Source organism: Lepidochelys olivacea (genome assembly GCF_965140295.1).
Source record: "Lepidochelys olivacea isolate rLepOli2 genome assembly, chromosome: 1".
Classification (NCBI taxonomy): Eukaryota; Metazoa; Chordata; order Testudines; family Cheloniidae; genus Lepidochelys; species Lepidochelys olivacea.
Genome location: NC_140411.1, coordinates 195,964,801 through 195,977,833, shown reverse-complemented (window position 1 = coordinate 195,977,833; position 13,033 = coordinate 195,964,801). Strand labels below are relative to the sequence as shown.

Sequence of the window (13,033 nt, the reverse complement as noted above, 5' to 3'; positions counted from 1 at the left end):
GGATTTTTTGTGCTTCACATAAGGATTTATGTGGGTTGCAAACCACACTTGTATCAGATACAGCATTTCTGAAAAGTAGGAAGCAGTGTGGCTAATAAAATATTTTTGCCTCCGGGCATCTCTGCCCCAAAATCCTTCTATCCCAGAACTGGTCAAAATGAGGGCCAGAACATGCACAAAATATATTCCAACCTTGGAAGACAAATGACTCATGCACATGCAGCCATAGAGGAAGATCCAGTAAGGAGATGGATATGCCTGTATGTGAGTGGCCACACATAAAATACTGTAGGTCTTCTAAAGGTAAAATCATAAAGCAAACATTGAAGCAATTTAAGAACATTAAGTGGACACTCGCTGAAGTATACATAGCACAAATTCAGGTTGGCAACTTGTGAAAGGAGCAGTCTGTCTCCTGTAAAACCAGAACACAAGGTATCCATGTACATCACAGTAGGGAAACCAAAAAAATCTAGAGATTCTCCTCTTTCCATGAGGGCCCTAAGAAATGTAGAGGAAAAGTTCTTGTCACTTCTCAGAAATGTACACTGAGCTCAGTGGGTAAAGTGGTCTGTTAACCATTGCCAACCACTGCTGTGGGCCAGAGTCTGCCCTGTGCTTCTGTTGAATACCAGCTTACTTCAGGTGCCGTCCTTCTGAAAGCAGTAAGGTGCATTTGGAGAGAGGTGCTACTCAACAAGAGTGAGGGTGTCAGAATTTGGCCCCAGGGGAGAGGCAACCACATTTAATGACACTTTCCAATAGCAAACATTACACACTTCCATATTCTGATTGCTTCAAGGATCATGTGGTTAAATGGGTGACAGCCAGAAAAACTGAGTGGCTGAGATTTTGAAAAGGGTTTAAGGGAGTTTGGTGCCCAGCAGATCTGGGATCTTTAGATCCACAACCCTTCTCTCTATCATTTTGAGCTGAGAAAGTAACTGGTAGGAGTAGAAGGCTATTATCTATGTGGGAGTGCCTCTAGAAGGAGATGGTGAGATGCACATTGCCAATGAGTAAGGCTGTGAGTTTTTGTGACAGAAGTCACAGATTCTGTGACTCTCCGTGACTTCTGCAGCGGCTGGGCTAGGGCAGCTCAAACAGCCCCTACACCAGGCGCACTGGCCACTTCTGTGGCAGTCTCAGGCCACCACCCCCCATCCCCAGCAGCAGAGTTTGGGTGTGGGAGGATGCAAGGGGTTGGGGTATGGGACAGAATGAGGTGGGCTCTGGGCGGCGCTTATCTGGGGCACTCCCTGTAAGCAGTGACATCCCCCTCACTCAGCTGCTAGGCAGAGGCGTGGCTAGGCAGCTCTGCACACTGCCTCCGCCCAGAGCACTGGCTTTGCAGCTCCCATTGGCCGGGAACTACAGCCAATAGGAGCTGTGGGGGCGGTGCCTGCAGGTGGAGGCAGCGCACAGAGCTGCCTGGACATACCTCCGCCTAGCAGCTGAGCGAGGGGGATGTCGCTGCTTCCAGGGAGCCCCCCAGGTAAGCGCCGCCCAGAGGCAGCCTCACCCTATCCTGTGCCCCAACCCCCTGCATCTTCTCACGCCCAAACTCTGCTGCTGCTGCGGGGGGAGGCCCGGACCCAAGTAGGGAGCCTGCTGCCCTTCTCCCTCCCTGTCGCTGTCTCCCCTCCCACTCAGGCTCCTCTTCTCCCTCTCCCCCATAAGCTCCTGTCCCTGTCAGGAAAGAGAGTCTTCTTGCTTTCGGTTCTGTTGCCAGGCGCCTAGGCGACCCACAGCAGCCAGGAAGATCAATTGTAGAGGAAGTCCTGCTAAGTCATTACAGTCCAGAGATGCACTTACAAGGCTGTTGTGACAATTAGTTAAGATTTATAACATGGTGTGTGAGTGCTGCACTTCACCAGAATGCGCACACAGCCTTCCCCTGACTGGGAACCTAGCAGCTCCCAGGGATCAGTTATTTGGATAATTGTCCTTTGCAAAACTCTTTTAAATGCTGGCGTTTGCACTTCATCTCCAGCACAAGCAGCTCGACTCTGCTTCTGAAGCAGGGGGCTGAAAGGTGGAAATCAAACTGAAGATCTCCTATTATGTAACATGAGCTCAGCGTGCGGTGTATTCACAAGAATGATCTCAGTTAACCCTTCCCAGAATCCTCTGGCGAGCGCGAGGCATAGCAGTATCATCGCTGTTGGTGTGTTTGGCCAAGGGTCCATGGTATGAAAACCCCACCCACGACGGTAAACAGACCCTGGGATTTAGGAACAAGTGTAGCTATTGAGACAGTAATATGGATTAAAATACTTCATTTTGCTATTTATTAAATCTAAAGTAAAGGAGTGGGAGATCACTAGTTCTATTAGTAAGAACATACGTTTCTTGAGGATTAACAGGGATATAATGATACATATCTGTCGAGCCTCACTAAATTCGACATACATTAACTTCCTTGTTAAATCTACATTAAATGAGGAACCAAGTGCTACTTATAGTTGCAAAAGCTGTGAATGGGTGGGAACAACGTGTATATGTATCAGTAGAGGAAGGGGAAAAAGAGAAATCAACAGTGGCATTTGCACAGTAGCTCTGTAATTTTCTGCCACCATCCCTGTGTTAATCATACTGCCACCTACATCCCTGTTTTCGTAATTGTTCAACCAACTACACTCTCTTTTCCACTCTGTTAAGAAAATTCAATTTTGCTCACCAACACAGTTTCTAAACACAACATTGAGCTTATTAGACAGGTGGGCAGGAGAACTTAAAGGTGGACACAACAAAAGATGTTTAATTAACTTGCAGTAGGCCCCCAGGTAGATTGCATCAGTTATGTTAAATGCTGACGCAGAGTTCTCCTCTGTCATCTCTTAAAACGAAGGGGAAAAGTTATAACATAAGAATGGCCATACTGGGTCAGATCAAAGCTCCATCTAGCCCAGTATCCTGTCTTCTGACAGTGGCCTGTGCCAGGTGCCCCAGAGGGAATGAACAGAACAGGCAGTCATCAAGTGATCCATCCCCTGTTGCCCATTCCCAGCTTCTGGCAAACAGAGGCTAGGGACACCATCCCTACTCATCCTGGCTGATAGCCATTGAACTTGTTCTTCAAGTGTTTGCTCATTTCAGTTCCATTCTAGGTGTGAAAAGTCGTTGGAGATTTTTGCCTTCACAGTATCCAGAGGGTCAGTTGTGGCACCCCTGTGAGTGCCGAGCTCATGCGTTGGTATATTAAGTGCTGCCAACCCTACAGCCTCTCAGTTCCTTCTTACTGCCCGTGACGGTTGGTGAGAGTGCCTTGTCGTACATCGCAAGAGCGATAGCCGTTCTGTCTCCTTTGTTGTTAGTTGATAGCTACTTAGACCATTAAGTGTAGAGTAGTAGTTGAGGACTTAGAGTCACAGCTGGGACTTGGCCTTAGAGTGGGGCATGCCCCGTTCCCCAGACTTTAAGCCATGTTCATCTTGCAGCTGGCCGATGCCCATTTGTGACCCCCACGAGAGCTGTTTAAAGTGTTTGGGGGAGTCCCACAGAAAGAATAAGTGCAGGATCTGCAAAAAACCTTTTGCCCTCAAACTCAGAAGGAGCAGGGTATCCGCTTGAGGACCCTCCTCAAGAGGCTGCGCTTCACCCTACCTCCGAGTCCTCTCGGTCGGACTCCACACCCGGCATCTCGGCATCGGCGCGCAACGCACCACTGGCACCAGAGTCCACCTGGCATCGTTCCCCCTCTCGAATGCCTAAGAAGTGGTCAAAGTTGACGGGCCACCAGCACTACAGAAAAAGGGGCTTTGGGCAAAGGACCTGCGTCAGGCCGTGTGCTTGCACTGGAGCTGATCAGAGGTACCACTGCGGTCGGACACCCTAGTCTAACCAGGGACCCACCTCCGACTCCTGGGAGCAGCAGGGGGTCCTGGCCCCTAGTAGAGTCATCTGCCCAGCTTTCCTTCCCAAGGTGGACTCGCAGTTTCATACGGAGCAGGACATCTATTTGCCTGTGTTTTTTCCAAAGCTGCATAAGTCGGAGGAGGAGCTCAGATTGCATTCCCTGGACATCAGGAGGGCGCTAGTCTTGTATGTTGAAGGGACCAAGCCATTCGCAAGTCGATGCAATTGTTCGTCACAGTGGCGGATAGGATGAAAGGTTCATCCAGTGTCCGCTCAAAGAATTTCTTCTTGGATCACTGCTGCATTTGCTGCTGCTATCATCAGGCGAAGGTGCCACCTCCGGCGATTGTCACCCCCCACTTAGGGCGCAAGCCTCTTTGACAGCTTTTCTGGCCTAAGTGCCTATCAAGGAAATCTGTAGGGTGGCCACCTGGTCATCCGTCCACCCATTCACATCCCATTATGCACTTACCTAGTAGGTCCGGGACGATGCTGGCTTCGGTAGAACAGTACTGCAAGCCACTAGATTGTGAATTCTGATCCCACCTCTGAGGATACTGGTTGTGAGTCACCTAGAATGGAATCGACATGAGCAAGCGCCTGAAGAAAAAAAACGGTTACCTACTTTTTCATAACTCTTGTTCTTCGAGATGTGTTGCTCATGTACGTTCCATTACCCGTCCTCCTACCCCTCTGTCAGAGATGCCGGCAAGAAGGAACCGAGAGCGTGTAGGGCCGGCAGCACCTAATATACCACTCAATGGGACGCCACAGCCGGCCCTATGGATACCACTAATGCAAAAATCTCCAACGACTGTGCACATGGACGTGCACACACCTACAATGGAATGGACATGAGCAACACATCTTGAAGAACAACAGTTACAAAAAGGTAGGTAACCATTTTTCTAAATTACCTTGGGCTGCTCCTATTTTAGATGTTGGCTTGTCTCCATGGGAAATACCTCTTGTTTCAAATCTGACATCCCATAGATAATATCCTGTTAGTGGAATTTTTTGTTAGACTTATAGCAACACCTAGTGGCGTCAATGAGTTATTTCAGAGAAGTTCCTCTGAGCAGCAGTGCTGCAATTTTGCTCTCTCATTATTCCCCCTGCCCTCAGTCTATGTAGCCTATCATAATCTAATCTTGTAGCAGTCTAAATTATTTACAGGGTGCCAATCACTGCAATTTCTTGAATTCTCTCTCTTACTTTAGGAAGAGGAAAGATGTGGGGAGAAGGGAGAATATGCGTAAAGGATAAGGATGCTTCTCTTTTGCTTCAGGTAGAAGAGCTGCACTGTGCTGTATAGGGGCTGGATCTTGGCTCAATTGATAACTACTAAGGGCCATGTTACCTGGGGTTTAAGTCATGAGTGATGGTCCAGTGTCAGTTGTGTGTTGCTGAGGATAATCTGGTACCGAGTTGGAGTGGACAAAAGAGAAGCAACAAACAAAAGTAGAGGGTTTCTACTTATAGCGGCATTAGTGATCACTATGACCGTTCTAGGCCATGACCAAAGACGTAAGTACTTCAGCACTGAACTCAGCAGGGCTACTCACGTGTAAGTTTTTGCAATGGTCTTACTTTCATTGCTGCAATTCCAAATTCATAGCTGTGCAGCTGAACTTGAACTTGGAAAAGCTGTTCTTGGCTTGGGACTAACTGAGTTTTGGGGTGGGAAATATTTAACAGAATTTTGTAAAAACCGCATTCTTAACTTAGGGGACTTCAAGGGGAAAAAAATCAGACTTGGTTTTTAATCACTTTAGTTGATTTTAATTATGCCTAAATCAACCCTGCAAGATGAGTATCAGTTCGGGCGTGATTGTCTACAACCACGGTTATTCCACAACCTCCAACAGTTGCTTTTCAGTAATTATTGTGTTTTTGTAGAGTAGCGCAAACAGTGTCAGGCCAGAGATTTTGCCTGGCCTCCTGCACCACTGTGTGCATAAGTGTGGGGTGACAAGGAACCTCTTCATTTCTCTCCCCTTGCATACCCTTCCAGGAACAGAGCACTTATGCAGCCCTTGTCCTGCATGGGGCTAGCCATGCTCACCACCCCCACATGGTTGGGGAAAGCAGGTATGGAGCAGACCCTCCTCCCCCCTTTGCAAACTGGCCAGCAGAGTTCTGAGGCACGAGACTTCGTAGAACTTCTGCTGGGGGCTTCACACTGCCCTACATGTGGAGCTCTGCCTGAAAGGCAAAATTAAGCCCTTGGGAGACTTTTTCACACTGATATTCCACAGTTCTTTATTACAGCCAAACTTCACCAGTGGCTGGGGCATCGTGGCAGATGACTGAATTTTATAAATTTAATAAGTAAGGGACAAATCCTGAGGACCCTTTACTCTTGGCAGACTCCCCATCAATGCAATGGCCTGAAATTAACTGACTCAGTGAAACGTCAAGGCGTGTGCATCACAAATGTACCTTTTTCAATCACTGTGATGATTATAATTGAGTTCCAATTATTTATGATACTCTGTCTTATACTAGCAAGTGTACTATGAGGTATTTTGTGAACCCACTGATACTAGACTGTGAAGTAACTGTGAAAAGTAACTGTGCAGAATAGAAAAGGAGTACTTGTGGCACCTTAGAGACTAACCAATTTATTTGAGCATAAGCTTTCGTGAGCTACAGCGTGGTGGGATTAACCTGAAATCATTTTGAGATCAATTTGAGATTTTTTGAACTAGAAATACAGATTTTAAAAAGGAAATTTTTTTTTCCTTTGGAGCTGCTGGAAAACCAGCTTGTTTTCTCTCTGCTTTGGAGCCAGAGCTGAGACAAAAGGGGATTATCTTTGTGAATTGCAGGTTTTCTTTGCCTGGAGGCAGGGTATTTAACTCCTGCAGGGAAATTCACAGTCTTCCAACCCAGAGTTTTTCTTTCCCTAAAAGTACACGGGGGGGGGAGGGGGGTTCTACCCATTTGCCTGGAGACAAAAGTGGCAGGGGTTTTTTTTTTAGGATTTTATTTTTTTTGTTTTACAAGGAGCACAGGTTTGAAAAGGATTTTTTTTTTCCTTTAGGCTGCTGGTAAGCAGGTTTCCAGGTAGTTGGAGGTTTTTTGCTTTGATTTGGGCCCAGAGCAGAGACAAGGGAATTGTCTTTTTCTGTAGGCTGACAATCACTATCAGAGAATAGGTATTCTATTCCAGCACAGCAAAATTTTACAGCCCAGTTTTGTTTGTTTATTTCTAAACCTCGGGTGTAAAGTTAGTTAAAAACAGAGAGGTAAAGATGTCAGACACCAAGGCACTACACAAATTGGAGTTAGCCAAACTGGAGACAATGAAAGCAACCGAAAAAGCTCTAGAAGCTGCTCACAGGAGAGAAATGGAGGCAAAGGAGAAAGAAAGGGAGGCAGCGAAAGAGGCAGAACACCAAGCGGCTGCTCACAGGAGAGCTATGGAAGCAAGGGACAAAGAAATGGAGGCAAGGGCCAAAGAACTGGAGGAGAAGGAAAAAGAGAGGAAGCTTGTGGAGGAGATGGAGAAGATAAAGGCTCAGCGGAATCTCCCAACAAACCCTAGCAATCCTTCTCCAAGTACCACTTCCCATCCCAGAAAGTTCCCCACCTACAAGGCAGGTGATGATACTGAGGCCTTCTTAGAAAACTTCGAAAGGGCCTGCCTTGGGTACAGCATCTCTACCGACCAATACATGGTAGAGCTGAGGCCACAGCTCAGTGGACCCTTAGCTGAGGTGGCAGCTGAAATGCCTAAAGAACACATGAACAAGTATGAACTGTTTAAATCCAAGGCGAGTGTCAGAATGGGGATAACACCCGAGCATTCTCATTGGAGGTTCAGAGCCCTAAGGTGGAAACCAGACGTGTCATTTACCCGACATGCCTACCACGTTGTGAAACATTGGGATGCCTGGATATCAGGAGCAAGTGGTGAGTCTCCAGTAAATTTGCCCTTCATAATGCAAATGGAACAATTCTTAGAGGGTGTTCCTGAGGAAATAGAAAGATACATCCTAGATGGGAAGACCAAAACTGTAATCGAGGCAGGAGAGATTGAAGCCAGATGGGTGGAGGTGGCAGAGAAGAAGAAAACTGGTCGCAGTTGGAGTGGAGACCAGAAGGGACAACCCCAGACCACACCCTATTACTGGGGGCCGCCCAAAGCCCCACCTACCTCCCAAAGAACCCTCCAGACCCCTTACCGTCCCACCACCCTGTTCTCCAGCAACCCACCTCTCCCAAGTGACCCGTCAGCTGGACGATGTTTTAAATGTAACGAGCTGGGACATGTAAAGGCCAACTGCCCCAAGAACCCCAACAGATTACAGTTCATTGCACCAGAATCACACCAGAGGTCCGCAGGCCCAGATACCTCCCAGATACCCTTGGAGCGGAGGGAAACTGTGAGTGTGGGCGGGAAGAAGGTCACCGCGTGGAGGGACACCGGAGCACAAGTGTCAGCTTTCCATGCTTCCTTAGTGGACCCCAGTTTAATCAACCCAGAGATCCAAGTGACGATTCAACCCTTCAAGTCCAACTCTTTCGATTTGCCTACAGCCAAGTTGCCTGTCCAGTACAAGGGCTGGTCTGTAGCTCACGAAAGCTTATGCTCAAATAAATTGGTTAGTCTCTAAGGTGCCAGAAGTACTCCTTTTCTTTTTGCGAATACAGACTAACACGGCTGTTACTCTGAAACCTGTGCAGAATAGAAAATTGCTATTTAGTGAGATTCTGTTGGAATACAGGTTATAACACTCAGGAATGGTGTTTTATTTAGGGAGCGATAACTTTTTTGAGAAGGCGAGGTGGCAGGAGGGTATCAAAGTAGCCTTGTGGGGTTGTTTGTGTAGAATCTCATTCACTTGTGGCAAATGAATTTCATTGATCATCTTGCGGGGAAAAAGGAGTCCATACGTGAACATAGGAGGCTAAATGAGCCGAGAGAGATCGTTGGCAGCAGGGTGATATCAGAATCCCAAGTCATAAATTCTTTGGCGATAACTGCTCTCTGTGCCTCGGCTGCAATGAGTAGATTTCAGGAGCAATCTCCGAAAAGAACAACCAGACGTTCTGGTGCCTTTTCTAGTCCTGCTTGTTTTAATAAATCCCCGTGCTTATAGATGACAGACACGTGAGTTCTCACAAATGTACATCCTTCACTCGTAAAGCTCCAGAGTCACACCACTTAAGCTGCTGGTGGGTCATTTTTTCCACTTATGCATAATATGAGCCCAAAAAAACACACTTCAGGGCTCTCAGCACCTTTCACACATTTAAAATGCCATTATAGAACAATACAACCAGCAGTCTCCCCTCACCTCCAATTCAAAAATTACCAACCAGTAAAGGGGGGGGTGGAGAATATTTGTATCTGGAAAATCAAGAAGGGGCCCTCCATGTTTTGGTGTGCAGCATCTGTTACTGATTGGCATTGGCAAATTTATTGTGGTGAAGAATTTAAGATAAATGCCCAGGAAATTGTCTTGTTTGTTTATAAAATACTTTCATTAAAATACTTTAAATCTTCTTCATGGATGAAATTGCATCTGGCATTTAAAAATTCTATGGGGGAGGATCCCTAAATCCTATCATTTAGAGAGAGAGAGAGAGAGAGAGAGAGAGAGAGTGTGTGCTCGCACGATACTCACAGTTCCACAAAGCCTCCTCAGTTTTGATTGGCTGTTGATCAGCTTCCAAATGATCCATGTACATAATTTTACCATGCAATGCTACACACTTCTGTTAAGCTGCAGCTACAAGTCTCCTGAGACAGCAGCTATAACTCTTTACCCTGAAAAAATTGACATTTCATAAATATATTTCAAACTTAATATCCTTTAAATGGGACTTGTTCTCCTAAGTCACTTATATGCTTTTTAAAATCAAGTACAGAGCAATGCGTATTCAATCACAATAGCCTTTATTCTGACCCACAGAATAGTGTTTTAAATGTTCTATTTTTGTTACCTTGTTTTGTGTTAAGTGACTTTCAGTGGAATTTCTAAGTGGTCCTAAGTCACTTAAGCACATAACAAAAACATGGTATGAAATTTTTATATGCGAGCTATTCAAGATTTATGGTGGCTTTTAACTACTCATTTTCTTGCTTTTAAGTACTTAGTTGCATTTTTTAATGTTATAAGTAAATACACTTTTGTCACTTAGCATACTTAATCAGTTTTTGAAATGGTGTGGGTTGTGTTTTTGCTTTTGGAATAATCTAATTTTTTCTCCATAATGAATTTGCAAATAAGAGGTGTAGGAGTACCCACAGCATGACCAACAAAAGTCATATGTATGTTTAATTTGAGACGGTCTTTTTAATATTTGGTTTCATAAAACCTTTTGTGAAGTTTAAAATCAAAACCAAACGTCGTATTTTGGGCCTAACTGCTGTTTAAACTATTGTGAGGTGTATTAAAAAGGATGCCATAGTACTGGCCTCACCTTTAATTCCATTCACTTCTGTGTACCCAGGATTATGAAACATCAGCCTGTCCATCTTCTGTTCAACCCTGCTTCTGAATACTGTTGTTGCTGCTGCACAGTGTTTCTTGTTACGAATTATTGCTGCTGTCTTTGTAGGCACGTCATTGATGTTTTATTCCCTGTCATCACTATTTCAGGTTTCCTCAAGTACTTGCCAGTCTGATGCATCTAATTCTACTGAAGCGTGTCGGAAGTCACCATTGTTCCAGTTTGCAGAGGTGAGTTTCCAAAAGTAAAAGGATGATTTTTTCAACAAAAAAATTTTTTTAAAGAAATCCCAAACACTTTAGCTGAAGGAGACAAGCCTTTACTCAAATGTTTTCAACCACATGCTTCCCTCCCCACATTCCTGTTATTTATGGGTAATGGTCCATTACCAGTTGGGGAAGCCAGACTTGAGCTGCAGAAAAGTGTATATAGCACATGAGAGAAACCCTAAACACAGTGCTGTTAGATGTAGTGCAGGGATGCCCTAAGCTGACAAAACTCTTTACTTACAAGCCAAGGTTTTGATAGAGTTCTGTATAGTTAAATTATATATCAGCCAGTGTAACCATTTTAGCAGTTGACTCAGTCAAAAGTGATTGTACTGCTTCTGACAGCCTGAGGATGCTCCACAGTCTTCCTTTATTCTACAGCCACAGAGCTGACAAAACGCTCCGGGCCCATTCCTGCAAAGTCTTATATGCTTCAGTCACTATAGACTCGTGAATAGTCCCAATGAGGACAGAGTAAGTCTTGTGTGGATTAGGTCCTGAATTCTCAGCTGTCCAAGAAGGCAGACTTTGTACTATATATCCCTTTCCCTGCCTCCTTTCATTACATACCAGTAGCGCTTCCTTTTGGCTTCACATATGTCAGTTTGACACCAGAGGATGACTTCACTTGACTTCTTGAACATGTCTAAGTCCTTTGAGAGTCTGTCAATAAAGTGGGCTCTCTGTTGCTAACAGCCAGGAAGGGTCTCAGGTTAATAATCACCTGGAGTTTGTTAGAAATGCCAATTTTCAGGATATTGTAGTTTGGCAACAGAGTTCCCGTATAGGCTTAAACTTGGCATATATCGTAGCCCAGTACCAAAGTATTTGTGCATTCATTGATTTGTTGCAGGGTGAAATTTTCTTCTCATTTAAGTTTTGATATTCTGTAAGCACTACTTTAAAAATGTATCTTTTTGCATGCCTGGAGATTAATCTGTTGTTTTTGTGAGCTACCAATATAAGGTTATTAGGTTGAGTATTCAGTTGGACCAAACTGTTCAAAAGTTCTGTAGCTGCTATTGTTTGGTATGCACGGCATATACTGGAACATCTGCAGTAGATGCTATATGCTGCAAATGTCTTTTATGAATAGTACACAGTTCCCAAAGAACCTCAGCCCTCACTGAACATCCGTGGCTCATTTGAGTTTATACATTTTTTTCTGATTTGTTAAAATGATTGTAAAGAATGAAATCACACACAAATGTAAATATGTGAGCTGTGGAAATCTTGAGAACTGTAGGGGGCGTTGTGTGACTAAGTTCTGTACAGCTCTTGGTGGGTGGGGGGGAGGAAACCATAAGGGCTAATCTAAACCCATAAGCAAAGATATTCAGTTTAAGCAGAAGTGCTAGGGCCATATCCTTAGCTGGTGTAAATCACTCTAGCTCTACTGAAGATAATCAAGCTTTGCCAATTTACACCAGCTGTGGATCTGAGCCTTCTGTCTTCTAGTGCTAATAATGTTACCATCTCTTCCTTCACCCCCAAAGTAAATGAATGCTCATATCTTAACTTCAACCCACAAAACCCAAGGTTTCAAGCTAAAATCTCAGAACTCCTGAAATACATGAACAGACAGATCCTTTATGTATCAGGAAAGATAACAGCCAGAATAAAATGTATAATATTGAATTCTTAAAAGCTAATGGCTTCACTCTTGAGGGGAGGGGAAACTCAGTTTTCCAGCCAGTAATAAGATCACTTACCACCACCTTAAAAGTCCAGTGTCCATGGTGGTGAGGATAATAAATAAATATTCATCATCCAATATTTCTAATGTAGCATTTGCACAATTCCTACAAAACTGCGAAAATCACTCTACTCCATCTTTTTTTTTTATGGCTTTTTTATGGCCTTTTGCTTGGGGTTTCCTGGTAAGTCCTGGTAATATAGGGGAAATCACAGCTCACCTACTGACTGCACATTCATTTTGCAATGCCGTGGGCAGGAGGGATGTTGTGCAGGATTTTGTTAGGTGCTTTAGTTACAGTTATGCTGAGGCCCTGTGACCTCCCACTAAATCCCATTGGCTTTTCCTCATCCAGTGGCAGGGTAGGGGGCCAATCCACAGCCACATCTGCACATCCATCTTTTGTAAGGTGAGCAAGTTGGAAGCTACTCATATATGCTTCACCTCAGATGCCTATTTATTGGCATGTTTTAATTTCCTTGGAAATAAAACATGCTTCTGGTTACATTGCAGGCATCTGTGGCGGTAGAAAATAAATCGCTATACAAACCCAATGTAATCGGAATTTCAGATTAACAAAGTACAGCGTTTATGGCTACTGGTGTTTATCCAGTGCCTCACTTTGGTTTTGTGCAGCTGTTACCATGTCTGCGTTCATACACATTCCAAACTAAGTTGCTTATTGTGCTTTGTAAATGCCAGCATACTGCAGTGAAATACCTCTTTCACTGAACTCTGAAACATG

At 44.6% G+C, this 13,033-nt stretch overlaps 2 protein-coding genes across 6 annotated transcripts in view; both read left to right on the top strand.

Moving 5' to 3' along the window:
- Positions 1-13,033, top strand: part of LOC311521464 (uncharacterized protein) — a 319,542-nt gene that overhangs the window by 204,830 nt on the left and 101,679 nt on the right. The gene's annotated exons all lie outside the window — the stretch shown is intronic.
- Positions 1-13,033, top strand: part of BBX (BBX high mobility group box domain containing) — a 193,457-nt gene that overhangs the window by 124,760 nt on the left and 55,664 nt on the right. For all 5 annotated transcript variants that reach the window (XM_084616800.1, XM_084616802.1, XM_084616801.1 and 2 more), the window contains exon 8: positions 10,473-10,553. In XM_084616800.1, the coding sequence (XP_084472926.1) occupies positions 10,473-10,553 (81 nt within the window). The remainder of the gene's footprint in view (positions 1-10,472; positions 10,554-13,033) is intronic.